A 27,271-nucleotide genomic window follows, 5' to 3' on the forward strand; every position below is an offset into this window, starting at 1 on the left:
TTTTATCACATACAGATTCTCCTTATAAAAAATAACTCGTCACCTGCGTGCCGAGCAAGTATTTTGTTGGCACTTTACCTCTTTGTTTTTCTTAGACACTTCGGAAATTTCATGTACTTTGTACTTGTATTTTATTAAGAGGAATATACTCTTTAGTTTAAATAAGAATTTGATGGCCTGTGATCCCTATATCTTTAGAACTGAGGTAAAATGTGAGTATTCGGACTTATTGGACACGGTGTAAACACGGGAGAGGCAAAATTCGATTAATATCTAATCGGACATCAAATCAGGGACTTCCCCTATATTTGAAATATTGGAATTTTATTTGCTCGCACAAGCAAGTAGTACTTACGGCTGTACTACAAAGTGACGTCAAAATGTTAAAATTGACAAATAAAGCTTTAAATTTTACGGTGGAAGCTTACAGTTACAGTCGCTTGCAAGTCTTGCAACGCAGCGCGTAGATCCGTTATGTAGGTACAGCGTGACGTCAGAGCGGCTCGCGCGCGGCCAATGGCGGGCCGAGGCGGCGCCAGCGCGCGCGCGCACCGCCCACCGCGCCTCGGTGGGAAATCGAGGAAAACTGCAACGATCGCGCTGTGTAAACAAACATCATCAATAGGTACCTATTATACTTTATAAGTGTGAGCGAAAATGCTAAAATGGAAAGGAGCCCCCCTTTCAATTTGGGAATTTCAGTTGAATATACTAGTGTTATTAACTAGATTTATCGAAAAACAGACGGACAGACAGACACCGAGTGATCCTATAAGGGTTCCGTTTTTCCTCTTTAAGGTACGGAACCCTAAAAAATGTCCATTAAGAACAACTCAGTTAAAAGATATTGCGAAAAAATCTTTAAAATCGAGGTTCCGCTCTCGACTGTTTCCTCCTTCAAAACTTATTTAAACGGAACGAAATTTGAGAATCTGAATAACAATGAAATAATCTGTGTCGGACCGTTTCGATTTTTTGGCTAATTGTTACCGATCTTGAGTAAGAAGAGAAATTAGTAGAAATTTTTGATTGGCTTTAAGGTGACGAACCCAATCATGGACAGTTTAAGGAAAAAATTCGCCAGTTTTTGATATTTCACTGATAAATGTAAAAATTCTACCGCCAATCGTGTTAAATCTTGAATGTCCTATCCTTCTTCTACATTTCAAGCGTATTGCAGAATAGATATTCCTATTGGTTTCTTCATAGTTAACAAATTAAAACTAGGTGTTTTTTCTCCAATTATGGACGGCAGTTCTCCAGTAATGGATCCCCCATTATGGACAGTGAAATAAGTTTAAAATTTTACTTTTAAAGCCAACTGATACGCAATGAGTCAATTTTATACACCATAAATACAATTAGTTTGGGTTATTTTAACATAGGATTGTTTCTTGTAAATTTTGGTTTTGTAAATTGTTCCTTGTCCATCATAGGAGGTAGGCAGTTTTTCGGGTCCAGTAATGGACACTTGCAAAATAACATCATTTCTTTATATCTTTGGAGCAACAAACTAGTATGTTTTATACCTTATCTCATGCTTAATGCAGTAAGTAAAACGCATTCAAGATTACACCGTGCGTTATTTTTTTATTATTTTATACATGAACTCATCTCTCTTAGCAATATTACTAAGAATTCGTCTTGATATTTTTTTCAGTAAACTGGTGAATTTTATCTTGTCTCCAAATCCTTCAGAAATAACCGAATCAATTGAAACTTCAAAATTAAACAGCTCTACAACTCTAGTTTATGGTACATAGCCGTCAGTTTTTAGAAACGTATTTTAGATACTTATTTTTAAGGATTTGTGTTTTTTTGTCCATAATGGCATCACCGTCCATTATGGGGTATTTTACCTTAGCGTCTTTTAAAATAAAAATAGCAAAAAATCAAAACGGTCCGACACAGATAAAAATAATAATAATCTGTGTTGAAAAAATCATTGCTCTATCTTCAAAAACCAGGGAGGAAATAGTCGAGAGCGTTTGTATGGAGAATTGACCTGTATCTATCGTCTTAATTAAGTTATTTTATTAAGTACTAGCTTTTTCCCGCTGCTTCACTCACGTTAGAAAGAGACAAAAAGTAGCCTATGTCACTCTCCGTCCCTTCAACTATCTCCACTTAAAAAATCACGACAATTAATTCGTCGCTCCGTTTTGCCGTGAAGAACGGACAAACAAACAGACACACACACTTTCTCATTTATAATATTAGTATGGATACCTAAATTAATTATAAACTACAAAGTCGCGGAATGTTTCCAAAAAAAGTTGCAAGAGTTCACGCGAATAATTTGAAAACTATGACAAGACAATATTTGTACTGACTGTAGTTAAAATGAGAATAATTTACGCATGTACGAGTAGATATAGTTTCCTACCTCAATAAATTTGAAATAGGTCACACAGCTATTTACCCACCTAAGTAAACAAATGGGTAGATATAGTTGTAAAAATAATGCGTACATCGGAAAGATGGCTCTGAAATCCCGAATCATGATGATGTTAGCTCGTATTTCATGACTACTTTACAGTTGAATAACTTTTTAAATACCTATATTTATTTATATGATTAGAATATCTACTAAGACATTTTTGCAATAATTAAAAATAGGTAAGTATGTACTTACTTTATTCCTTCTTAGACATTTAGGACATACTATTTTGTCAGTTACAAATACAAAAATATTTAAGGTAAATATTTTTCATAACACAGTAATCTACAACCACAAATAACGATATTAGTTCGTAAACAAAAAAAAAAAATTCGTAAAATCATATCAGAGCCATGCGCGCGCGCCCCTTCGGTCGAGCATTTATAGTTATGCGTCGAACATAAGGAACTCTTTATAGTCCGTGCGCGCGAGTGGATCGCACGCATCTCGCGGCTCTATTCGAACCCCGAACCCGTGTTGTATAATATTGAAAAAAAAAAACCTATACAGTGTGAAAATGAGTTGGGGCCCTGATCATGATCGACCTTGCGCTACGCTGGAAATCAACGAGGCGGTGGGAAAGCTGCTTCAGACTTTCAATTATGAAACTATTGTGCCGCAGCCTTCCAGGTAAGTGTTTTTTTTTTTCATGTATTGTTGTCAAAATCATAGGTCTTCTGAAATGTTTCTCCGTGTCGATGTTCAGAATCTACACTTTTACAGAGCATACCGGTGCATGTGTTTGAGTATATTATGTATGCACCGACATGCAAATTATGTTGGTACATAAATTGGGCTTAAAGAATTTTGAGTAAAAGTTTTGTGCAGTTTTAGTGACACTTGAACTTTTTTTTATTTTAATACCATAATATACCTTATAAATTTATTTAATACCATAATATATTATATCGACATTATATTCGTTTTATAATTAATTGCGATTGCGATTCAGCGAGGAAATGCTGCCAGCATCTTGGGCACTGTACCTCAGGGGTCCTCTTATTAGACTTAGATTTTTAGTTTTCTTTTTTTGAATTGCCTAGTTTATAATATTCATTGTATGAAATTTTTATATAGTTAAGTGTTATTATTTACCAATCAGACAACGAAGGATAACACCATCAGGCAGGCAATTATGATCGTCCTGCAGATGGTCCCAGGTCTATACTCCCAATAAGGCCTAGTTTAACCAAGATTCTAGGTTAAAAGGTCAGAAGGGCGAAATTTTTGTACAACCAAAGTATTACCGAACCCTCCTTAGAACTTGTACACTGCTTATTGCTGTGTACTTAACACAGCAAAAGGGAATGTACAAGTTTCTAATGAGGTGGCAACGCTCATGTGACACTGTTTGGGTTGCAGGCGTCCATGGGTTACGGTGACCGCTTTACATCAGGCGGGCCGTATGCTTGTTTGCCACCGACGTAGTATTAAAAAAAATACACCTTTGTTGATTTATAGGGTCAGTTTATTTTTAAGCTGAGTTTTTAGGAAACCACTAAGATAATTTGGGACCTAAGTACCTATACTTTAAATTACAGACTACTTATTTAAATATTTTAACTTTGAGCCTGAGAGTTTAACTGCTACAAAGGCAAGAACTCCTTCATCATCGGCGGGTTTTACTTACACTTGTTAGCCACCATCGTAGTATTTTATTTTTATTTTGTTGCATATAAATTTACACCGTGTCCAATAAGTCCGAATACTCACATTTTACCTCAGTTCTAAAGATATAGGGATCACAGGCCATCAAATTCTTATTTAAACTAAAGAGTATATTCCTCTTAATAAAATACAAGTACAAAGTACATGAAATTTCCGAAGTGTCTAAGAAAAACAAAGAGGTAAAGTGCCAACAAAATACTTGCTCGGCACGCAGGTGACGAGTTATTTTTTATAAGGAGAATCTGTATGTGATAAAACAGACGCCACGTGTCCCAAATAAACTATTATGGGTACCGAGGATAGATAACGTTCCGGGCAACTAGAAAAATGTGCCTAGGTTCCAGAGCTCACCATCGGCCCAAGTGTGGGATGCAGTATGTAAGCGAGGTAAACTACCTTCAGTACTTACAGATAAAAGCGTTAAAATCAACGTTTTTTTCTTTAAAACCAAGGTTTTGGAGAAAAAAATGCCTTAAAGTTAAAAAGGATGCTTGGGAATGAGTATCATGTGTCCCAACAAGACGCATCTCCAGCACATTCGGCAAATGGTATTCTAGCGTAGTTTCAGACTAATTTGGCAGTTTTTTATCCGAAACATGAGTGGCCACCCAGGCCTCCAGGTTTAGGCGTATTAGACTGTTTTGTATGGTCATACATGCTTTGAAGACTAAATTTTTATAAAATCATAAACCTAGATCATTTCAAAAAGGTTATCGAGAGTATTTGGGATGAAATGTGAAGAAAACGGTGCGTGCCGCGTGTGATCCGTTTGAGAAGCGTTTGAGGCTGGTAAACAAGTTAATGCTGGAGTTATTCCAAAACATTTGTTGTGAATGTAGTAAATAAGAGTGCCATTCATAAAATATAATAATAATGTAGTAACTATTTGTTCATTTTGTTTTATTGGCTATTTGTGCTGTATTCAAACTTATTGGACACGGTGTACTTCTACGTCTTTTAAATCTTATCGTATTTAATTTGTGTATTCGTGTATGTAGTTTATTTCATAATATTATTTAGTATTTATGTAGTTTATTTACTTGTGGACATTATTTTGGTTTATTTCTGACCTTTATTGTACTTCTGTAAGTTTGTCTATCTTGCCTACTTTAATGTTCCTCTCATCTAATCTAAGGTTAGCTGGAAGAGATCCCTTATAGGGATAAGTTCGCCTTTGTACCTCTGTTCCTGTAAACTGTATATGAATCTGTTGTACACAATAAAGTGATTACTACTACTACTACTACTATTAAATCTTTTTAATCTGGCAAATGTGTCATTGTGGTCCCCATTATTTTTTTTACACTCTGTATACTTAGTGGAAAAGAATTTGTAAGTACGTAGGTACAGATAGAGTAGGATCACTCATGTCAGTTTGCTTAAAAAATCCGGCCAAGTGCGGGTCGGACTCGCCCACCGAGGGTTCCGTATCCGTACAAACTTATAAGTACAATAGTTAAAATAATCTCATGTTTCTCATTTAACTCTAAAGAGTTGACTAGAAGTATAGGTATAGCGCCATCTCTCGGTGAAATCGCTAACTAATTTGCGCGACCGTATAGTATGTTGGTTTTTCAGGGATAATTCTTTATAATGTTAACCGCTTTCGACAGTTTTTACTTTATTTGAAAAATATTTTTTTACCTAAAATATCGTGTGAATTTGAAGTACGATATAAATTCGCAAGGGTATAATTAAATTGAAAGTTAAAATCCGACAGCAAGAACGATTTAATACTGGACTGACAAAGCCCATACAAAAAAGCGTACCCCTGAAATGTATGGACCTTTTAGGTTTAACACCTTCGCTGCGGCAATTACCGTCTCGTAATTAACCATACTTCGTAAGAGGTTTCAAGATCCCGCAAGGTACCGCAGTGAACGTGTTAAAACTAGATGGCGCTGTTCGAAGCCTGGAAGTGACCAAAATCATATTTTCCCCTGATATTTTTGCGTGTATTTATGTTTTATTAAAACAAATGACATATTTCTTTATTTTAAAATCATAATATCACGTCAATACACATTTTGGAAAAAATAAATTTGTAGGCATCATAAGTGTAGTTATGATAATATTTAATAGGTGGCGCTAAAAAATCGAGGTACGATTCTCAGTATGAAGTATGTAAATCCTATATAAACAATACTTGTCCGAAAGGTTTTTTTTATAAAAAAAAGTTTCCAAGATACAGACACGATTTTATTTTTCCTGTAATGTTTAGCATAAAACCAATGGTTCATAAAAATTTTATAATATTTCGTTGGTAAACTTCGGAGACAAGGGGATTCTTTTTTTTTTACTACAAAAAATTATAAAAAATAGTTTGGAAATGTACAATTTGAGCTCTTTCTAACGATACTCCACTTAACTTAGTATCTTGAAATTCACAGTTTGCTCCCCTTTCATTTTGGCCATTTTCTACAATTAATATTAATAACTCTATAAAAATGATACTTTCAATGTGTAGAGGGTTAACAATGTTCATAACTATGCCAAGTTTCAAATCGATAGCATAAGTAGTTCTCGAGATATTTAGGAATGTGACAGACAGACGGACAGAGTCTCACCATAAGGTCGTTTTCACATTACCCGATCCGATATCGGATGTCGGAAGGATTTCAATAGAAAAAATCCAAGATGGCGCCTGTAATGTATGGGATATCGGTCCGACATCCGATATCGGATCGGATAATGTGAAAACGCACCAAGGGTTCCTTTTGTACCTTTTTGGTACGGAACCCTAAAATAGTATTTTATACAATCGTGATATAATACAAAGCTTTTCAGTCGAGTACCATGTTTAGGCCACGAAGCTTTCTGAGTGGCTTAATAGTACGGTACGAGAGTGAAAAGCTTAATTATATCACTATTGTATACAATACTTTTTCTACGAGTCATCATCTTCATCATCAATGTACGGAAATATCATCATTCATGCAAGTTAAAATTAATGTTAACACGGACGAAATTATTACAGTTAACTAAAGTCAACTATAATGAGCTTATTATAATTGAGTCTGAACTGCCATAGAGTATCCAACACTGAAAAGTTAGCACTTATAGTTTAGTCTGTGGTGGCCTAATTGACAGATTACAGTCGACAAGTAGAAAAATGATTTTTTTCCACTAAAAAAATAATAATTTAATAAATTAACGTTACCGATTTTGTGTGTTCATTTTTGGAGCAAAGTTTCCGTGACAAAATATAGAGTTATCATTACCTACTTAATTTATTTAAGTACTAACAAGCGTACCTATTAGGATTTTTATAACATGGTCATCAATTCGATGTAAACTAATTAATTAAGTTTATAATCTTTTAAGTCTTTACTTAGAGCAAGTAACATTTCTTCAGTCTTTTTACGCGAGTAAGCAGTAGATTTTGATACACTGAGATTAGGTAAGTAAGGTACTTATTCCTTACTCGTTGAAGAAACCAGAAACTCGTAAATAAATTTATTTCGCTCTTGCATTGCATTGCCATCGATATTAAGGCATACCGAAACATGATACTCTCAATGAGGTTTAATTTCGTAAGCTTGCGCAGGGCCGATAGCGGAAACGAAGCTCTCGAGTGTTTCCACATAGAAAGGGACAAGCATATGAAAACTAGCACAAGATAGACAGAGCACGCTGCATTTCCTTTAAGTGGTGTTAATAATTCAAACTTATTTATGGGCGGGTCTTACTTACCAAATTAAGATAAACAAATGAACTGTTGGCGGCGTATGAAAGAGATGTCCACTCAGTCATGTCGGGGTGATAAGAAGAACACAATCGTTTCGCTTAATTTATTATCATTATCATATGTACTAGAATTAATTCATTAATGACCTGTGTAATGATGTCACATGTCAATGATACTGGAAGGAGTTTAATTTATTTAATAATATTTAAGTAGACAAGATGTTTCACACGACAAATATAGAAACTATTTATAGAAAATAATAAAAAAAAATGTCACAAGTGAGACTTCAGACTAAAAGTCGCAGTTTACTCTGAAAGATTAGATCCGTATCAAATCCAGTTCAAATAGTTCAAATCTGAATAGGGCTGATCATTGCAAAGTCCTAGATAGCTACAAGTACACAATTAGGCAATTACTTTCATTTAATTACATAAGGTACAGCGGGGCAAATCTCGACTGGGAGGCAATTGTAACTGATCCGTTTTTCCATTATTACACTATGATGTTGAGTTGTATGTATGTATCATGTATCCTCTGAACACACGCCTACCATATACAACCGGTGGACACTCTATTTAATAATGCAAACATTGTAAAACATGGAACAAATGGAGTTACATTTGCCCCCCGGTCGAGATTTGCCCCGCTGTACCTTATATTTGGCAATTAAACTGCATGAATCCATACTAATATTATTAATGTGAAAGTGAGTGTGTCTGTTTGTTTGTCCGTCTTTCACGGCAAAACGGAGCGACGAATTGACGTACTTTTTTAAGTGGAGATAGCTGAAGGGTTGGAAAGTGACATAGGCTACTTTTTGTGTATTTCTAACGCGAGCGAAGCCGCGGGCAAAAGCTAGTATTCAATAAATTCTACTGCAGTTGATATCTATACTTCTACCTACAGCCTTCTTTGGCAAGATGTGTATCAGGGATGGAACGATTCCATAATTAGCCATTAGCAGATAAAGACACGCAGAGCCCGTAGCTAAGAGTACAATCGTTCTGTAGCGTATCGTTGTTATCTCTCTATCGCCCCTCCGTTTTTTGGTGCGACACAGTTGCATATCGTTCGCCACGGAGCGTTAAAGATTGTACTCTTGGCTACGGGCCGGGGTCAGGCGGCTTCATGGAAACTCGACCTCCGCTCTAATTGAATGCCCATATTTTATATCTTATCTCCTGTATGTACACATTACTTATTAACTGTTTGTCTGTCGGCGCTTAAAGTATTCTAATTATCTAATATTTTAGACGCTTTGATATGTGTCAAAATAAACCTTGTGCCTTTAACCTCACGACCTAATAAATTTATACGAAAACCACATTCTGAAATAGGTACGTACCTATTTATTTTTTAGGATGGTTGCTAAACATTGTGTAAAATATCATATAAACATTGTATAAATATAAGTAGGTAAGTAAGTATCCATGCTTCCATACTTAATATTATAAATGGGAAAGTGTGTGTGTCTGTTTGTTTGTCCGTCCTTCACGGCAAAACGGAGCGACGAATTGTCATGATGATATGATTTTTTAAGTGGAGATTGATGAAGGGATGGAGAGTGACATAGGCTACGTTTTGTCTCTTTCTAACGCGAGCGAAGCCGCGGGCAAAAGCTAGTGAGTTATAAAATGACAAAAATGGAATCTTTATACCTAGAAGCGATTGGAATATTTTGTGAACAGCCAAGAATTCAAAATAATTACCTACTTATTGCAGAGAATACACTCAAAAATGAGCACAACTTAAAATCAACGTGTGCTGGAAAAAAAAGGTCTTTAACATTTTTTTTAACAAATGAACTTACCGACTTAAAATTAAATAATTATCCTTAACTAATACTATTCGTAACTAAATGCACTTTTGCATCGATACTTACAAGCACAGTACAGCTGATAAGCTCAATAACGGCTGCTGATAATAAGCACAAAAAAAGAGTCAAATAAAAGTGAATTCCATGATAGCTTATCTCTTGCAAAGAATTTGCACGACTTCAAAATATTTAAGCAAGACGTAGATATACTTAATCAGGGTAAAGAGTAAAGAGGTACTAATCTTACAATACATTCGCATACCTAAGTAGGCACATTGGCAATATATGTATTTAGCTTAAAATTGTGCTAATTGGTGTACCCCTTTCTGGAAAGGGTGCCAAGCCACGATGCCAATCGTATGCACCATACATCAGCGTTTCGATCGCTACGGAGCCCAAACGATTCGCGTCTTGGTTAGGTCCACCGTCCAGGCAGCCTACCAAATGTGACAAATACGCTACTGAGCGTATAGCTAAGCGATGTGATTTGTGATGTCAGCTAGGCAATATTAGGCACCCTGAGACTAAGGGCCGATATAGCAATTTATCTGTACCGGCCCTAATTGCTCTTGCAGTATCGATCACAGCACATTCACAGCCGGAACATCATCATTAATGAAGAAAACATAGTACACAATCAAAAACGATTTAATACGGGACTGTCAAAGCCCATACAAAAAAGCGTACCTCTTAAATGTATGGGCCTTTTAGGCTTAAAACTAGATGGCGCTGTTTCGCTGCCTGGAAGTGGCCAAAATCATATTTTCCCCAAATATTTTTGCGTGTTTTTATTTTTTATAAGAACAAAATTAAATGACATAGGTATTTCTTTATTTTAATATCCTGATATTACGTCAATACACATTTTGAAAAAAAATAAATTTGTAGGCATCAGTCTAGTTATGATGCTCCATAAGGCGTTAAGGTTAACAACTAAGCCTTGTTTTCTCAGTAAGCTCCTAGAAGCTTTTTGCTTTAATTATATTCATAGGAACTCGGAACTTCGTGTAGGGTAAGGTAGGGCGCGGCGTGTGACGATTTTTATCGTCTTCCTGCCTCCCCGATTTATTTCCGCATGTGATAGCACTGCGCAAACATTCCCATTGTGGGGTTCTTATCTGCCCTGAGGCTCTGGACCCCTCATCAGGAGCTGGAGGCTCACTTTGTTATGTTAAAAGGTGTATTTGAGTTAGATTACTAAAAGGTCAGAGTTAGTCCGTTTACACATATCGGTCCGACATCCGATATCGGATCGGATAATGTGAAAACAAACGTACGTAGATACTTTTTATTGGTAGCTAAATTATAATTGTAATTTGTAATACCTACCTAACCTTACAGATAACAAAACCAAACCTAAATAAAACACACACTTCGAACCTATCTAATGGCAATCGGCCGCCGGTTCTAGCGAGGATCGATTGACCCTCACAGAGTAGGTATATTAAATCTGAAAAAAAAAAATTGGTAGCTAATGGTAATTTGGTAAAACCTTTTTTAATATATCTAATTGATGGTTTTGATTAATAATTGTAACTCTTTATTTACATGAACATATTTACATATTAATAATTACTATAATTAGATATTGTAGGTGTATTAATTATCCTACATAAGTATTACCAAGTATTACTTAGTTTAAAACGCCATCCTTGTAGCAAATGTTTCAATTAAACGAAGTAGCAGAAGTGCTACGGCAGCTAAATTAATTAACAAGTGGAAACATTCCTATAGGTATTATGTTTACAGCGCGATTAGCACCGGCATGCTGCCTTGTGGCAACACTGTTGCTTCGAAACATATGAACATGTAGTATAGGGCGCAATAAACTTATGTTTGAGGGTTTCAAGATCACAACACTGATAGTAAATATTTTTCTAAGGTGTTCGAACACTACATTCAAACTTTATACGACTTCAAAAGCGTTCTTAAAGTCAGACCAAGATAAGATTTCCGTACTAAAAGTACGTCACAAATTGGAAATTCCAAAAAAATGTTACGGTATTTCACCTACTGCAATCATCTAAGATGAAAATCATACTTTTTTCAAAGCGACATACCTAATCTCAACTCTCAAGTTCACCGCTACACTACCTAATGAAGTCGCGAAGTGGCCGGCAAGCTCACAGGGTGCTTCCGGGCGGCACCTGTGAGCCAGTGTTTGCGCCCCCACTTACAGGGGAGGCTACAATCACTGCGCACACGCACATGCACCGCCGCGGCTGGGATTAACACCGCTTTGATTGACAGACCAGACCCTCTAGCACAACTTGTCTTGTCGCGCGCGAGTCCATATTTGAAGTCGCGCTTGATGTATGGACTCACGCGCAATAAGGCAGGTTGTGCTAAGGGGTCAGATACTAGAATATAGCTTGCCTAAAATGTTTACGTACAAAATACGCGAAAATTGCACTGGAAAAAGCATCGTTTTTAGGGTTCCGTAGTTAACTAGGAACCCTTATAGTTTCGCCATGTCTGTCTGTCCGTCCGTCCGCGGATAATCTCAGTAACCGTTAGCACCAGAAAGCTGAAATTTGGTACCAATATGTATATCAATCACGCCAACAAAGTGCAAAAATAAAAAATGGAAAAAAATGATTTTTTAGGGTACCCCCCCTACATGTAAAGTGGGGGCTGAATTTTTTTTTCATTCCAACCCCAACGTGTGATATATTATTGGATAGGTATTTAAAAATTAATAAGGGTTTACTAAGATCGTTTTTTGATAATATTTATATTTTCGGAAATAATCGCTTCTAAAGGAAAAGAAAGTGCGTCCCCCCCCCCCCCTCTAACTTTTGAACCATATGTTTAAAAAATATGAAAAAAATCACAAAAGTAGAGCTTTTTAGACTTTCTAGGAAAATTGTTTTGAACTTGATAGGTTCAGTAGTTTTTGAGAAAAATACGGAAAACTACGGAACCCTACACTGAGCGTGGTCCGACACGCTCTTGGCCGGTTTTTTTACATTTTAGTAATTGAAAACATCAGTTTAGGTGGGAAGTAGATCAGCACAGTTAACACCGGAAAGAAAAAAATGTTAGGCAGCAGTAGTTATTAAAATTTCAACCTTGCCTTGCTTTTTAGCCTTTATTTTATTATTTATTTTATTTTTATTCATAATAATTAACACAGCAAAAAAATTATTATTATAATTATTTGTTATGTTATAAATATTGTAAATGCAATCAGACATAAAACGATTTTCAAAGATAGGGTAGGAGTGTCAGCATAGAACTATGATAATTTTTATTGACATGTTTCAGAATTAATTCTATTTTAGCTACGTTTTGATCATGTCGGAAGGTTTATAAGTAAAGTATATTATAATTAACATTTTCAACAAGGTATACAGGGTATACAGGGAGCAAGTTTTATATTTTGTAACTAATAACTTGAAATTTAATCGGTAGGTTATTATTCTGATCCTATCTCTGGCCTTTGAAATGATCCCCGTTACTGAAAGTGAATGATGACTCAGTTCTTGGAAAGGATCATCGACAATACTATTTGTGCTGATTGTGATAAAAATAAAGCTTAGAAGCTTGGCGATGACCACAAAAAAGACTTCAACTTAAATCTTCGAACTCTAGAAATGTGATCGACTAACGGGTGCGGTCCTGTTAGAAGCGAATGTCCAATTGAAAGGCCAAACGCTGACTAAGTTTCAGGAAGTCGCTTAAAAGCTCCTTCGCCGATATTTGCCGAGATTTTACCATTACGTAAGGCATACATACAAATTGTAGGTGCGTGTGGGCAAGCCGGGCCAAATATTGACAAAGTGTAATCTGGGCGGAGCGCGCGGTTAGCGGGCGCGCGGTAATGCGCTCGGGCAACATTAACACCAGCGAGGCTCTTCATTACCGGAGCCCTACTTATTTGGCCACCGCTGCCCGCTAAACGATATTCGCGATGCAGTGATGTTTGCTGCGTAGATATGGGTTGTCTGGTGGGAACACATTTTCTTTTATAATACTGACGCTATTTTAACTATGCTATGTTTTTTGTTTCCTTTATGTACAATAAAGCTTATACATACATACATACATACAAAATGTCACCTTTAGTAGCATAAATGTATCGATTACTTGATCAATCTTTGCGTTCCAAAAAATTAACATGTTTAATTATAAACTGAAATAGACTCTATACACTAAAGAAAAAGCAATCAAGCCCACTGATGGCGAAGCCGGGAATCGAACCCGGGTCTCCAGCTAACACGGCTGACGTGATAAACCGCTACACCACCCCGACCGCCCCAGTATATATATACAATATACTGTGTTATTACTTAAAAATCAAATCAATAAATATTTTATAAAATAATTTGATTTGTTCCCTACATCGATGTTTAATACTCGACCCGTAACTTTTCATTTTGATGAAGGCTGTGAACTCTCCCTATTTCCCAAGCTAACAAACTTACCACCAACAGCCTAATCGGAAAATTCGTGTAAAACTGTTACCGTTCTTGTGAATTAAATAAATAAATAAATAATAAAATAACAGACGCGGGCGGTAGCTTATGTCTATACTTACATAGTGTAACTAGGTTACAAGAAATAGATAGTACTTACTAATACCAACCTACCGCACAGCAATATCGACCGAGTGGACGTTATCAGTGTAATGTGGACACAGATGTGTTCCCATGCGTCTTCACCCTCCGCCACTAATTGAACCTCGTACTCGTATTATCACGACTCAAGGATAACTCATGCCTGCATTACATCTAACATGACAAATGCCACTTGAGAGGACATTTATTCCTACCTATAATTTATTCAAGCTCTGAAATGTATAAAAGATTAGCATGTCTTTCATGTTTTCAGTAGTTTAATACAATTTGCGAATGCATTTAGGGTACCTTATAGGCGTACGTATTCCAGTTTCAGTTGTTCGATCTGTTTCCGATATGATACTGAGATCAGTAGATGCTAGTAAGTAGGTAAAGTCAACCAATTGGAACCCTAGACCACTCTACAACCATGTCAAAATTACAAGCAGTAAGGATCCCCCCCACATCTAGCGTCTCGCGAGCGTAGCGTCGGGCCAACTGTATGAAAAAAGACGCCGCGTCGACGCGACGTCGACGCGGCGTCAGGCTTTGCCCATACAGTTGGCCCGACGCGACGCTCGCGAGACGCTAGATGTGGAGGGACCCTAAGAGATTTCTTACAATGTTACTTATACCTAACGTCACTATGACATAGTTCTACAGTGGCCTAGGGTTCCAATTGGCTGACTGTACACACTGTACTGTGTGGCTGTATTGGCTGGCTGTGTACAGTCGAGTTCACAAATATGTGTACATTTTTTCACCTTATTGCAATGAGTTAAGGTGAAGAATTGTACCTACACATATTTATGAACTCGACTGTACTTACCTCCAACTTTTTCAACCAAAAAAGCACTTTAAACACACTGGCAACAGACTTAATAACTACAATTTTAATGGATCTATTGTAATATGTATGTATAGCACAGCCATTTATGTAATTAAAATGTAAGTACCTACCGTAATAGGTCGTTCTGTAGCTATTCGAATAGGAAATATGACTTAAGAAGGTATAGGTACTCTGGACGAGATTAGTAATAATTATATCGGATAGGTAGGTATTTATTTATACCTACAAGTCGGACCAATTGTAATGCGCATATACTTAGGTACCCAACAATATTAGATTATAGCCAATTGCATCCGGCGTGCATCAGCCAATCGAGTGCCACAACAAAAGTTCATCTCGCTTATCGAACGGGTCGACTCGAGGTTGACCAATGTCCGCACTGGTGGTTATTTATCTATTTACGACTTGTTTGTTTATATACTGGCTGATAAAGTAGGCACATAACGCATATCGCATACCTAATAGTGTATAAATGCATCAATAAGCGATGTTTATTTATCTAAAATTGAATGTAAGTGGTAGGTAATGTAGGTAAATAAAGTCGATCCGTTGGTAAGTTAACTACTTAGAACAACTTAGGTATTTGTATGTATTATTAAATAAAAATAACGACCTGTGAGAACGCTAACCCCTTTCGTTTTGCTGATAAGTGGTAATATTGAAACGCATTACTTCACTATAAGGGTATTTATTTTAGTAAACATAAAATTCCACAACATGATAGTTTGATAACAATGATAACACTCCCTACCACCCTTTATGTAGATTACAATTGTTCCCAGGCCTCTTGAACTGAGTCAATAATTATCAATATCATGTTATCTATATGACCAGGTGATGTTCAAAAACCCACAAATCCCCATGAGCTAGTAGCTAGGTAATTACATCGTGGTTATGATAAAACATGCTCGAGTGCCAGAATAATGATTACGAACGCGACAGCAGCCGGACGGTTTTTACAGCGCTATTAATTGTTTAATGGTCGTTGTTACATCGACTGTAAAGATAACTGCGAGAGAGGGATGTTTAGAATACGGCAGGACTTGGTGATGGAAGGGGCGAGGGTATAGTAGCAACCAACAACCATCTGTTGAATACGTCATGCTATAGAGCAGATTACGTATAAGTAGATGCTTGATTATAGTAGTGGGCAGGTAGCTTGGGGATCGCTTACCGTCATGTGTCAGAGGAATCGTCTGCTCGTTTCCCTCATAAAAAGGTAGAGCGGAATATTAATTAAAAAAAGTTTCTTGAAAATTGAAAACACCATATTAATATGTTAAATTAATATTAGAATACTGAAGACCACATACGAAGTCACCAGTAATCTCCACCTATTCCCTGAACATTTATTGTCACCCAACTGCTGAAAATATCGAATCATCCAAAGCGTTTACTTTAAGTGCCATTACTCGTAAGCTTGTACCATTAAAACCATTGTAGCGCGTTCTGAAACCGTCCAACGTTCTGACGCTTGCAAATTTATGTAGCTGTAAGTTGGTAACGATGGTTGCCCCGGCGCAACTCTGAGGGCAGAAATAGCGTGGGCGGGCACGTCACAGATGACAGCTATCTACGTTACTCACGTTTATGACTTCCTCGGCCATTCAGGCGATAGCTCAAAGCGTGGCTAGTTATGTCAACTGGCATCGATTCTGAAAATAAAACTGGTGTTTGAAAATTGGACATTACCTATAACTTTACACCAGACAATTTAGGACGGGTAAAGCATTGTGGCCCTTGGCCCTGTGGTCTAGTGGCGAGGACGTTAGCCGTGTATTTTAAGGAGCCGTGCTCGGCATCCAGTGGGTTGGGTAACTTTTTTATGGCATATGGTATAATTATATATATGATATATATTTCAGTTTCTAATAACTTGCAACAACTTTAATACCAACCGCGATTTTACAATTAGGTGAGTTTGAGTTAAGGTACCTACTCCTATTAATAAGTAAGTACATATAAAAAGATCAATGAAATATGTATGAATATAATGTTTTCCTGAAATCCTTGAGTCAACTTTATAATGATGACTTTAAGATTTAAACCCGCTTACGTTGTTAAAATGTTGATTAGGTATGGCTTCCAGTAACAAAATCTGAAACTATTTAAATATTTTTTTAGTAGGTAATCCAAATCTTTGTTTATAGCGATTAATCATATTTGTATAGGTCGCTACGTGTCATAGGCAAGCTGAGCTTTTGAAAACAAAGCTATGAATTGTGTTAGCTAAAACTAGCGTACCAAAACATCGTAGGTACTTATAAGCTTATAACGTAATAGAGTGGAAGCTGGCACGTGTCAAGTGCTGTAGGTAGGCACTTACTTATTTCTAATATGAATTATTATACAATAGCTGCGGCTTTAAACTGAAAAATATACCGGCTAAATCGTATTAATAACATTAGTCGCGCAAAGAGGGATCATTATGGAGTTCTATGAATCATACGGGTTAGGTATCATTTTATCTAAGCAAATAGTAGCGATTGATAATGATGGCATCCAAGGACACAATTATTTACAAAAATATTAATATTGATGTGAATCTTTCTGTGTTAGCAGTAAGTATGTGTTAAATAGATATATTTACAAAACAGTTCCCAAAAAGAAATATCAAATTATTTAACTTATCGTTGGCGTAAAGTAATCGCCTCAAAAACTTTATCGAAACCTCTTCAAAGCTCGATCGTGACTTTATTTTTTGGCTAACACGTGTCCCGTGTCCCTCCAGTGCTTAGTGCTCAAATCATAGCTAGCACATGCGAGGACCCTTATAAATTGTAATCCTCAAATAAAAACTGGTGCTCACATTAAAATATAACCCATTACTCAGCCTCGTGCAGATGTACCTATAAACGAGACGGCTGGCTGTGAAATATGGCTATAAATCATAACGTTCCACTATAATAAAACTTTTTGTCAGCCAGTCGCTAGTCGTTCAATTATGATTTTAAGAGCTTTTTAAATTAAAGTATCAATAAAATTAACGGGGAATAAAAAATAGAACATTACATGATTACTTAGTTTAATCGCACCTATCGTTTTTCATGTTAAAGTGTTAAAAGGAATATTTTGTATTTAAGGGTTTTCTGTCAGATATTAAATTATTTTACTGGTAAGACTAGTTAATGCAAAACAGATGACAAAAAACGTCGTAATGGTCTTAATAAATGTTTTTGTATCGAATAATAAGAGTATGCATTTGCTGCATGGCGAGAAGTGTATTATGTGCACTTAAGCGATTCGAGTAGATATATCTGCGATTGTCAGTGGTGGAGATGTTACTAACCAGATGGCGCAGCGCGGTAGGTCTACCCTTGCGACCTACGAATTGGTTTCGCTTCAAATACATTCTCATAATCACTGCCAGATTGAGCTCTGGAAATCTAAGACGCGTAATAAAATAAAATTCCCCTAATATTGCTGCGTTGGTTTGCTAGAACCCGTTCCCACTAATAAACAAGGAAACCGCCGCAGTTCGCCGAAGCGGTAGGTAATTATTTCTACTCATATTGCTTCCAGAGTAATCCGTTAGAAATCGATCGACTTTTAGTGGCGTGTCAGTGTTTGAAAAAAAGCATAATTTATTGTCAGCATTCAGATCGCAAGGAAACCCGAACGGCACTAGAAAATAAAAATGTAATAAAACGAGAGTGGTTTATGAGCGTAAAATGACGGGAGGCGGCTGCGTGGTTTTAACAAAATTACTAAAATATTTATAAGTTATGTACTGTGATAAATATTGATTTCTGTTTTCAACAGCTTAAAAATACTTAACTCTCATGATGCAGTCGCTATTTGGCCTATTTGAACAATATCGACCCTACGATAGGTAGTTTTGCTCATAAATTTCAAATCCGCCGTACTCTTATTTACCAGTAAAATAATTTCGAAGACTGTTTATTTCAATAATTTTGGAAACCTTCTAGAATTTTCTTAGCACAGTCCAACATATTTGATATGCTCTGCTTTTTTAGTAGAATGATCACCAAAAATGTGATTTCGTTCGAAGACTTGTTTATAATTATATCAAATTTTCAAGAGTGTGCTTTAATTTATTTTTAAGTCGCCACTTAATAAGTTCGGTAACCTAGTCATTATCGGGAGCACGCCGAAAGCCGAAAGGCAGCAATTTAAGTTCGAACGTGCGCCGCCGCGTCAAGTGCGCGTTTCATATTGTTTATGTCAACATTAACTTTTTGTTCGGTTTAGAGTATAGACTCGAACTATTTATAGCTTTAAGAGTTACACTTTGGTTTGTATTGAATCTATATATGCTTTATGAAATATACATACATATATGTACCTATGTATTACATGTAGTTCATGTAGTTGTGTATTTAGCATACATATGTATTTAAGTACCTACCAGTGGCGTAGCGTCGATAGAACTCGATTCTCAACGGGTTACCTAAAATTCTCCAGTATCTGTAGAAGTCCATGCAAAACAGATTCTGAAAACCCCTCCGGCTTTACCAACGAAAATTTTCACGCCACGCCACTGGTACCTACATACTATATAGTTATAAGTTCTTAATTCAAACTCTGTATTTAACTTAGTGCTAGGGTTTGTTTACTTCATATAACATCAAAGTATCAGACGGCTTAAGACCGACCTCTTCTAACTTTCTAACCTACTTTCAGTTATCCAGTAGCCATATTCTATTATAGGTCGTTTTATTTTACCTATAAATTGCGGGGTGCGACATCGTAGGAATCGCAGGATTTCAAAATTACTGGAGTGAGATCTAATAATGTTAATGCATTAATAAAATTATGGCTCTAGTACAGCCTCAATACTTACTCGTAATTTGAACTCACAAAATACATCTGCTCTTAAAAATCATTGGCATATTGTGGTAACGGTAACGCTAACTTTTTAGTGTCGGAAAATCAAAAAAGTACCCTGATTTAGTGGCAAATTATTAGTGCAAATAGATTTAATTCAAATAACGTTTGTTACAGAGGCGGCGGCTACAACCGGCGGCAGCACGTGAAACGGCCGATGAACGCGTTCATGGTGTTCGCGCAGGCCATGCGCCGGCGGCTGTCCGAGCAGCGGCCCTCGCTGCACAACGCCGAGCTCAGCAAGTCGCTCGGCTCTATGTGGAAGTGAGTATCAAAAGTATCAAAACCATAACGCCGTGGCTTGCGTGGGCGACGGTCGCGCGACCGTCGCGCGATCGTCGCCGTCGCGTCTCATACTTCCATATCGATAAGGTTTAATTTCGTATGCGTCGCATCGCCGTCGCGCAACCATCGCGCGACCGTCACCAACGCAAGCCACGGCGTTAGAGGTTGAAATGATTCACGGTTAGTTTATTAGACTTATATTGACCAGGATATAGGGAATATCGGGACCTCAGTAAAAATCAAAAAGGTAATATTTAATCACGGTCTATATCCCGGTCAATATAAGTCTATCAAAATCATTAGGTACTATATCTTTGCAACTGTAGGTGGTGTTGGAAACATAGTTTGAACACTGAGTTCAAGGCGTTCGAAAAGTAGGTAGGTACTCGAATGAATTTCCGAATGTAATATTTCGTCACTACTTTTAAAAAAACTTGTATCTTCGTCTATCAATGAAAAGAAAATTGTAGTAAGTATGTATGGAATGCATATAGACTAAAGACTTACTGCGTTTTAACTTTGAGGAACAGCGTGAGATACGAGATTTTTTCAAAGTAGTGACGATTTGTTACTTTGTATACTGTTGAGTTATACCTACACTAGGTATTAGAGAGCTGTAGAGTTAACTCAACAGTAAGTACACAACACGAAGGAGGTACGAAGATTACCAACTCTACATATAAAGGGTGGTAAGTAAATGTTACAATAATCTGGTTATTAAATCTCTTCCTTGCCATTAAAGTATTAAATAAAAGTTTACGTTAAAGCTTGGTTTATGTGTTTATAAGTCGAGTTTAATACGGCGGCGACAAACTTTATGTTCTAAAGCGGAACATTTACATGTTGACGGACGTGGCAAGGACTTGTTTGAGGGTCTACCGCAAGTCAACAACTCGGTAGCAAAGTGCGCCAAGGCCCCATGTGTGTGGTACACAGGTTTTGATTTCATATTATTTTCTAGCTTTACGCTCTAATGTTTGTCATAGCCCTTTATGGAGGATTTCTAAATTGAAAATTTATCATTAAGATGTTAATAACAACAAGGTTAGGTAGGTAGAAGACAAGTAGGTAGAGGAAAATTTGAAATAAAGTTTACTTTCAAATTCATTAGCCTCGAATTTGGCAGATGACGACGATTGTATTGTAGAGGACGATAAATCTTGAAGTGTTACAATTAATAGGCAGGAGGCAATAAGTAGTCATTGGACCACTAAACTCGTACAACGCTTAGTTGACGCCATCAGTTTCAGCAGTTCTAATCAGTAGAGATGGTGTTGATGTCAAAAGAAAATATTTAGCAATTATCTAGGTACTAAAATTCCTGTCAAAATGTAACCCGAATTGACCGAGAAACTGCGACCGGCGCGTGCGGCACCCAGCGGCGCTCGTGCATCGATTGTTTACTCATTAAAATACTATCGCTGCCACAGATAACATCTCTAACTGTCGGGGCCCGGGAGGTCCGGACTAATAGAAAACTGTATCGAAACCATTCGGAAATGATAATTTTGCAATCACGATGACATAGTTTTAGGCGACGTTTTTGGCTATCTCTCACACTTAGGGCCACTTGCACCAACGAAAATGGAGGGTTAACGCGAGGGTTAACCCACAATTTTATATGGAATTTGACAGTTGACAGCCCACTAACCCTGAGCTAAGTGGTTGGATGCAACACAATGGTATAAAAGGGTCCAAGAATGATGATGAAGATGATTATTTCTATGAAACACGTGTTTTCTGAAAGCGTGTATAGGCCATAGGTACCTACCACAGAACTTAATTTAGATAGAAGAAACAAATTCATATATTTGTATAGGGGCCGAGCGTGTCAAATTTTGTACTGAAGTTGATTCTTGCCTGTAATTTTAAATAAGTCTCAGGCTCTTGATTGTTCATAATTTTTGTGTTGTTGCAATTGAATATCACGTAACGAGGCATTTTTTATGTTTTGGTTGACTTCAACTTACTAAAATTGACGCCCGAAAGCTGCAAGCTGCGAGTAAAGACGGACAACTCAGTGGATTTCACTGAGTTCATTTGACACGCTAAGTAGATACGTTTGCTTGATCTATGGTATATATGACATCTGTGGTACCTACCATAAAAGTGCTTCATTAATAATGTCGATGTGACATATACCCACGTTGATTAATTCAAGTAAAACCGAATATAAGAACACCTATCAAAACAAAACCATTTAAGCACTATTTATTAGAAAACCCCAAAAATGTTACTAAATTCGGCCAGTGTTTTAGAATTTCACGGTTTAAACCTCGATGTAATGCAGACGAATGTACACACAATCTACACTGAGCTCAAGTGGAAATCTGATCCATCGAGGGAACCAAGTTTAAGACAAACAGAATACCTAAATTATCTCATACTCTGATTTAAACTTTCACGATTTTTACACATATTTAAAATTGCAATTGAATATCGTGAGTGTTGTGTGTCGACAAGGTGACATCCATAGTGCACAAACTGTTCAAGTGCATGGGTAGTCAGGACCAAGTGCGGGTAGTTCGAAAAACTCGTACAGCTATTATAGAAGATGTTGATGTCAACTTCAGCCAGTCTGCTCCGAGACCACGGGGACAATGCCGTCCTTGAAACGTCGGAGGTTAAAACATAGTAATACGCGATTAAGTCCCGTTTGCAATTTTAAATATCTCATACTCTGTTACAACTTAGAACCGGTATATAAATTACTAACTAAGGGCACCTGTTTTTCACGGACGATTCAACTTTGACCCTTAAATGCATGAATTTTTCTTTTAACGAGATATTAATATACTTATGTGAAATACAATAGTTTTCTGGCTCTGGGAAAAATAATAAAAAAATATTTAATACCAATTTTAATACTAAATCAGTGTTAGAAGTTAAATAGACCAAAACTTATTTATATAAACATACAAATAAATAATAATAATAATAAATATTGGGGACGCCTTACACAGATCAACTTATCTAGCCCCAAACTAAGCAAAGCTTGTACTATGGGTGCTAAGCGACGATATACATACTTAAATAGATAAATACATACATACTTATATACGTAGAAAACATCCATGACTCAGGAACAAATATCTGTTGTGCTCATCACACAAATAAATGCCCTTACCGGGATTCGAACCCAGGACCGCGGCTTAGCAGGCAGGGTCACTACCGACTGAGCCAGACCGGTCGTCGAAAAAAATATAATTATTGGTAAGTTTTATTTGTAAAGTTTTACTACTATTAAAAAAGGTACACTATTTGTAAAACCCCCACTGATAAAATGTTTAAACATAAAATAATTACTAACTCCGAATAAATCTGTTTTACACACTTTTCGGCCATTTCATCTTTATCCTTAAATAATAAATAGTACCTAAATCATAAAATTGTTTAATTTATTTAATTATTTATGAAATACTGAATAATAATTAGGCTATAAATGTGATTTTGGATAGCTACATATTGAGCCACCACAGGCCAACAAATATATGATGCATATATACATCACCATGCATTTAAGGGTTAATCGAACATACAGTCTGACACTAAAGTGCCCTTCCATTGACCACCCGCGCACCATACCTACTGCACTTAAAGGCAAAATATGAGATCAAGCGCTGCGTGGACGATGATTCGGCCAGTATTTTGACACACGACGCAAGGGCAAACTCTCTATCATCAAAGAAAATAGTCGGTGAAAAGAGTCTGATTGGTGTGTTGTGATTGGTCGGCTCTCGACTGTCATCGAGCGGTGCTGGATCGCGGTCGAGATTAGCAAGGTCAAAGGTTTCCGCGGGCCCGTGATCTTACATTTCTGAGTAATCATATTTTATCTGAGTGTATACTGATATTAATTTGGGAAGCATGGTAGACAGACAGACTTGATTCTGCTTACATCTTTGTAATTTTAGAGTTATTAACAATCTTCACATATGTCTAAAGCTAATTAACGAGAGCTAAGTCTATATAACTAGCCTGCTATAAATTATCACTACGAACGACTAGCTACCTATTTATAACAGTTGCAGACATTCGGCTAGACGGCCGTAACACGGTCACCGCACAAGTTCCCAAATATTTTCTATTTCTTGAAGAATTTAGATAAAAGATAACACGGTAGACTTTCCTACAAAGACTTACATTCGGCTACTACTAGACAAAATATTGGGTTGGTAAGAAAGTAATGAGCGAATCATAACCAATATTGTAATTTATATTTAATTTATTATTTTAATCATTTATCAAAAATATAACGGCCTTCGTTATCTACTACTTGTCTCCATCGTTCTGGTAAAGAATGAATAGCATCGGCGAAGAAGTTCTTAGGTTTAGATTCAAAAAACTCAGCTATGTACTGTCGTAGATGGGCTTTATCATCGAACTTTTTTTCATTCAAGGCATTGCTTAGCGATCTGAACAATGCGTAATCCGTAGGTGCCAAGTCTGGAGAGTACGGTGGATGAGGTATCACTTTCCAACCTAGCTCCAATAGCTTTAGCCGAGTCACTTTTGCAATGTGGGGGCGAGCATTGTCGTGTAAGAAAAAAACTTTAGTATGCTGTGGACGATTCTGACAGATTTTTTGGTTTAAATTTTCAAGCTGATTACAGTATACTGATGCGGTAACAGTCATTCCACTTGGTAGGAGTTCCCAGTGAATAATACCATGAATATCCCACCAAACGGACAGCATAACTTTTTTCGGGTGAGGCTCTGTTTTTGGTGCCTCTATTCCTTTTTCGTTTGGAGCTAGCCACTGACGTTTGCGTGTGTGATTTATATATAAGACCCATTTTTCATCTCCAGTGATAAGATGGTCCAACCAGTTGAATGTGCAGCGAAAAGACAGAAGTTGTATGCAGATATCGGCACGGCGGTTTAGTTGATCTCTATCAAGTTCGTGCGGTATCCAAACACTGTATTTGTAGTTTTTTCCCAACTCGTGTAAATGTGTTTCTATGGTGACATGAGAGCAGCCTAACTCGGTAGCAAGAGTACGACTCGTTAGCCTCGGATCTCCTTCAATTAAGGTTTTTAATTTGGCTACATCAATCTTCACCGGTCGACCAGACTTAGGTTGATCTGATAATGAAAAGTCGCCACTACGAAACCGCTGGAACCATCGTTTCGCCGTGGCCTCAGACACAACTTCAGGAGCAACACGCTGACATATATTACGCACTGCTTCGGCGGCTGAATGGCCAGACTGAAATTCATATAGTAAGCAATGCCTTACATGCACTTTTAATTCGTCCATTTTCTTTCTTATATTAGCTCGGCGACAGCTAGTGAATGACTGACGAGAAACTGTGCGACTCGCCCTTTATATACTTTCGACCATAGAAGATTCTAGAACTCTCTCATAAATTTTATGTGGAATTCAATCGATCGCTCATTACTTTCTTACCAACCCAATAGAATTTAGAGAACAGAATTCAACAGTTAGTAGAATACCTATTAATCCTATTATTTTAGATTTAAGTAGATGCAAAGAACATACCTAGATGATACATATAAATTATTGGACATCATCTGACAAATCGTAATTAAACTGCCTATTAAGATAACTTTTGCTAAATACCTATTTATAAAACAATACCTTTAGTCCGTTGATAAACATTTATTTATGTATTATGAGCCTAAGTCTAAGCTAGAATGGTCGGATGGTCGGCGCGGCTGCGCGGGCGCCGTCTGTGGCGCACGGCACATTAGCCGCGGCCGCCGCATCTGGAAATAGTCGCGCCGCGAGATACCATCGCCGCCTCTCCTCGCAATGATTCAGCATTCTTGACCAATCTCACAATACCTCTCCCAGCCCATTATCAAACATAATTAAACTTTAAACGTTTTTGATAACGTATTAATTTGTTGCAGGAGTCTGAGCGAAGACCAAAAGTTGCCATTCGTGAAGGAAGCTGACAAACTGAAGACGCAACACAAGATAGAATACCCTGACTACAAGTATCATCCGAGGCGTAGGAAGCCTCCACCGGCGGCGCCACCGCGACTAAAGCGCGAACCTTCATTGGAACGATCACAAATAGACTTTTCTAGAATAGAAGTAGACGGAGGTTTATTAGAGGACGGGCCGCCCGACGGTGCGGAGTTGGATCAGTACCTGAAACCTACGCATGCCTCACACTCGGCGGAATACCACGAGCTCCAGCCGCCGCGTTACGTCACTCACACCCACCACGCCTCCGCCATCTACCCCGCGCCCCCGAATCTCTACCCGCCATGCCACGACTGGGTGCAGTACCCACATCCATAAGCCAAAACGTTTAGGTATTTATGAGGAGACAGATTTTTTTCTACTTTATGAAATATAGGTCACTTGACACAGTTGCGCGCCGCCGCCATATGCTTTCCGTGGAAGCGCACGTGCGTTTACTTATCAAAGCGCAACACAAAATATTTAAATAAACAAATTCGGCATCAAGATCTCTTTCACGTTAGTTACAAATCAACTCGATTTTATAATTGTTCTCGAAACTCGTAATTCTAACTGCATAGGTATGCGTAATGATGATGTTATATCAAGATATTCCTTTGATTCCAAAGTTAATTAAACTTTTAATAGGTTCCTAGTCTAAGTTAATTTTTAATTAAGCTTTTATTATTCATATTGAGTAAGTAAGTTATAATTTGTGATTAAATTGTGTACACTGAAAGTTGTTTAGTTGTAAGTAGATTGATAGATATGTCAGGAAGATTTACTACGGAGCTTGCGGTCTCGCGTAAAAATATTCATGAAACGCGGATCCATGTGTTACCTATGAGGATCTTGTGACTTCACTATACTTAATACGTTGGTTTTGCTAGCTGTCTAACTTTATTGTGTATAGAGACCTAAAAGGGACATACCATAAACATTAATTACCTAATAAAGCGAATTAAGTAGGTACCCACGACATGTTAATTCGCTTGTCACAAAATGTTAAATACTTTAGCTGTAGTTAGCTGCATTGAATCTGCATTCTCAAAATAGTTTTATTTAAGTTTATTTAAGATTATTATTGTTAAAACTTAATCAGAACCAATAAAACAAATGTTTACAAAATATTTTGTTTCATTTTAAAAGAATAAATGGTGTAAAATATGAAAGATCAAGAAT

The 27,271-nt window shown here is 37.1% G+C and overlaps 1 protein-coding gene and 1 non-coding gene across 2 annotated transcripts; one reads left to right on the forward strand and one right to left on the reverse strand.

Moving 5' to 3' along the window:
* The first annotated feature begins 2,879 nt into the window (after positions 1 to 2,879).
* On the forward strand, positions 2,880 to 27,211 carry LOC125231918 (transcription factor SOX-8-like). The gene is made up of 3 exons (XM_048137520.1): positions 2,880 to 3,070; positions 19,987 to 20,133; positions 26,032 to 27,211. Exons 1-3 carry the CDS (start codon positions 2,958 to 2,960, stop codon positions 26,426 to 26,428), a joined length of 657 nt encoding a protein of 218 aa, XP_047993477.1. The 5' UTR covers positions 2,880 to 2,957; the 3' UTR covers positions 26,429 to 27,211.
* On the reverse strand, positions 13,795 to 13,868 carry Trnat-ugu. Its single transcript has one exon. It is a non-coding gene; the product is annotated as a tRNA-Thr (tRNA).
* Positions 27,212 to 27,271: the final 60 nt, after the last annotated feature.

The sequence above is a fragment of the Leguminivora glycinivorella genome, chromosome 12 (genome assembly GCF_023078275.1).
Source record: "Leguminivora glycinivorella isolate SPB_JAAS2020 chromosome 12, LegGlyc_1.1, whole genome shotgun sequence".
Classification (NCBI taxonomy): domain Eukaryota; kingdom Metazoa; phylum Arthropoda; class Insecta; order Lepidoptera; family Tortricidae; genus Leguminivora; species Leguminivora glycinivorella.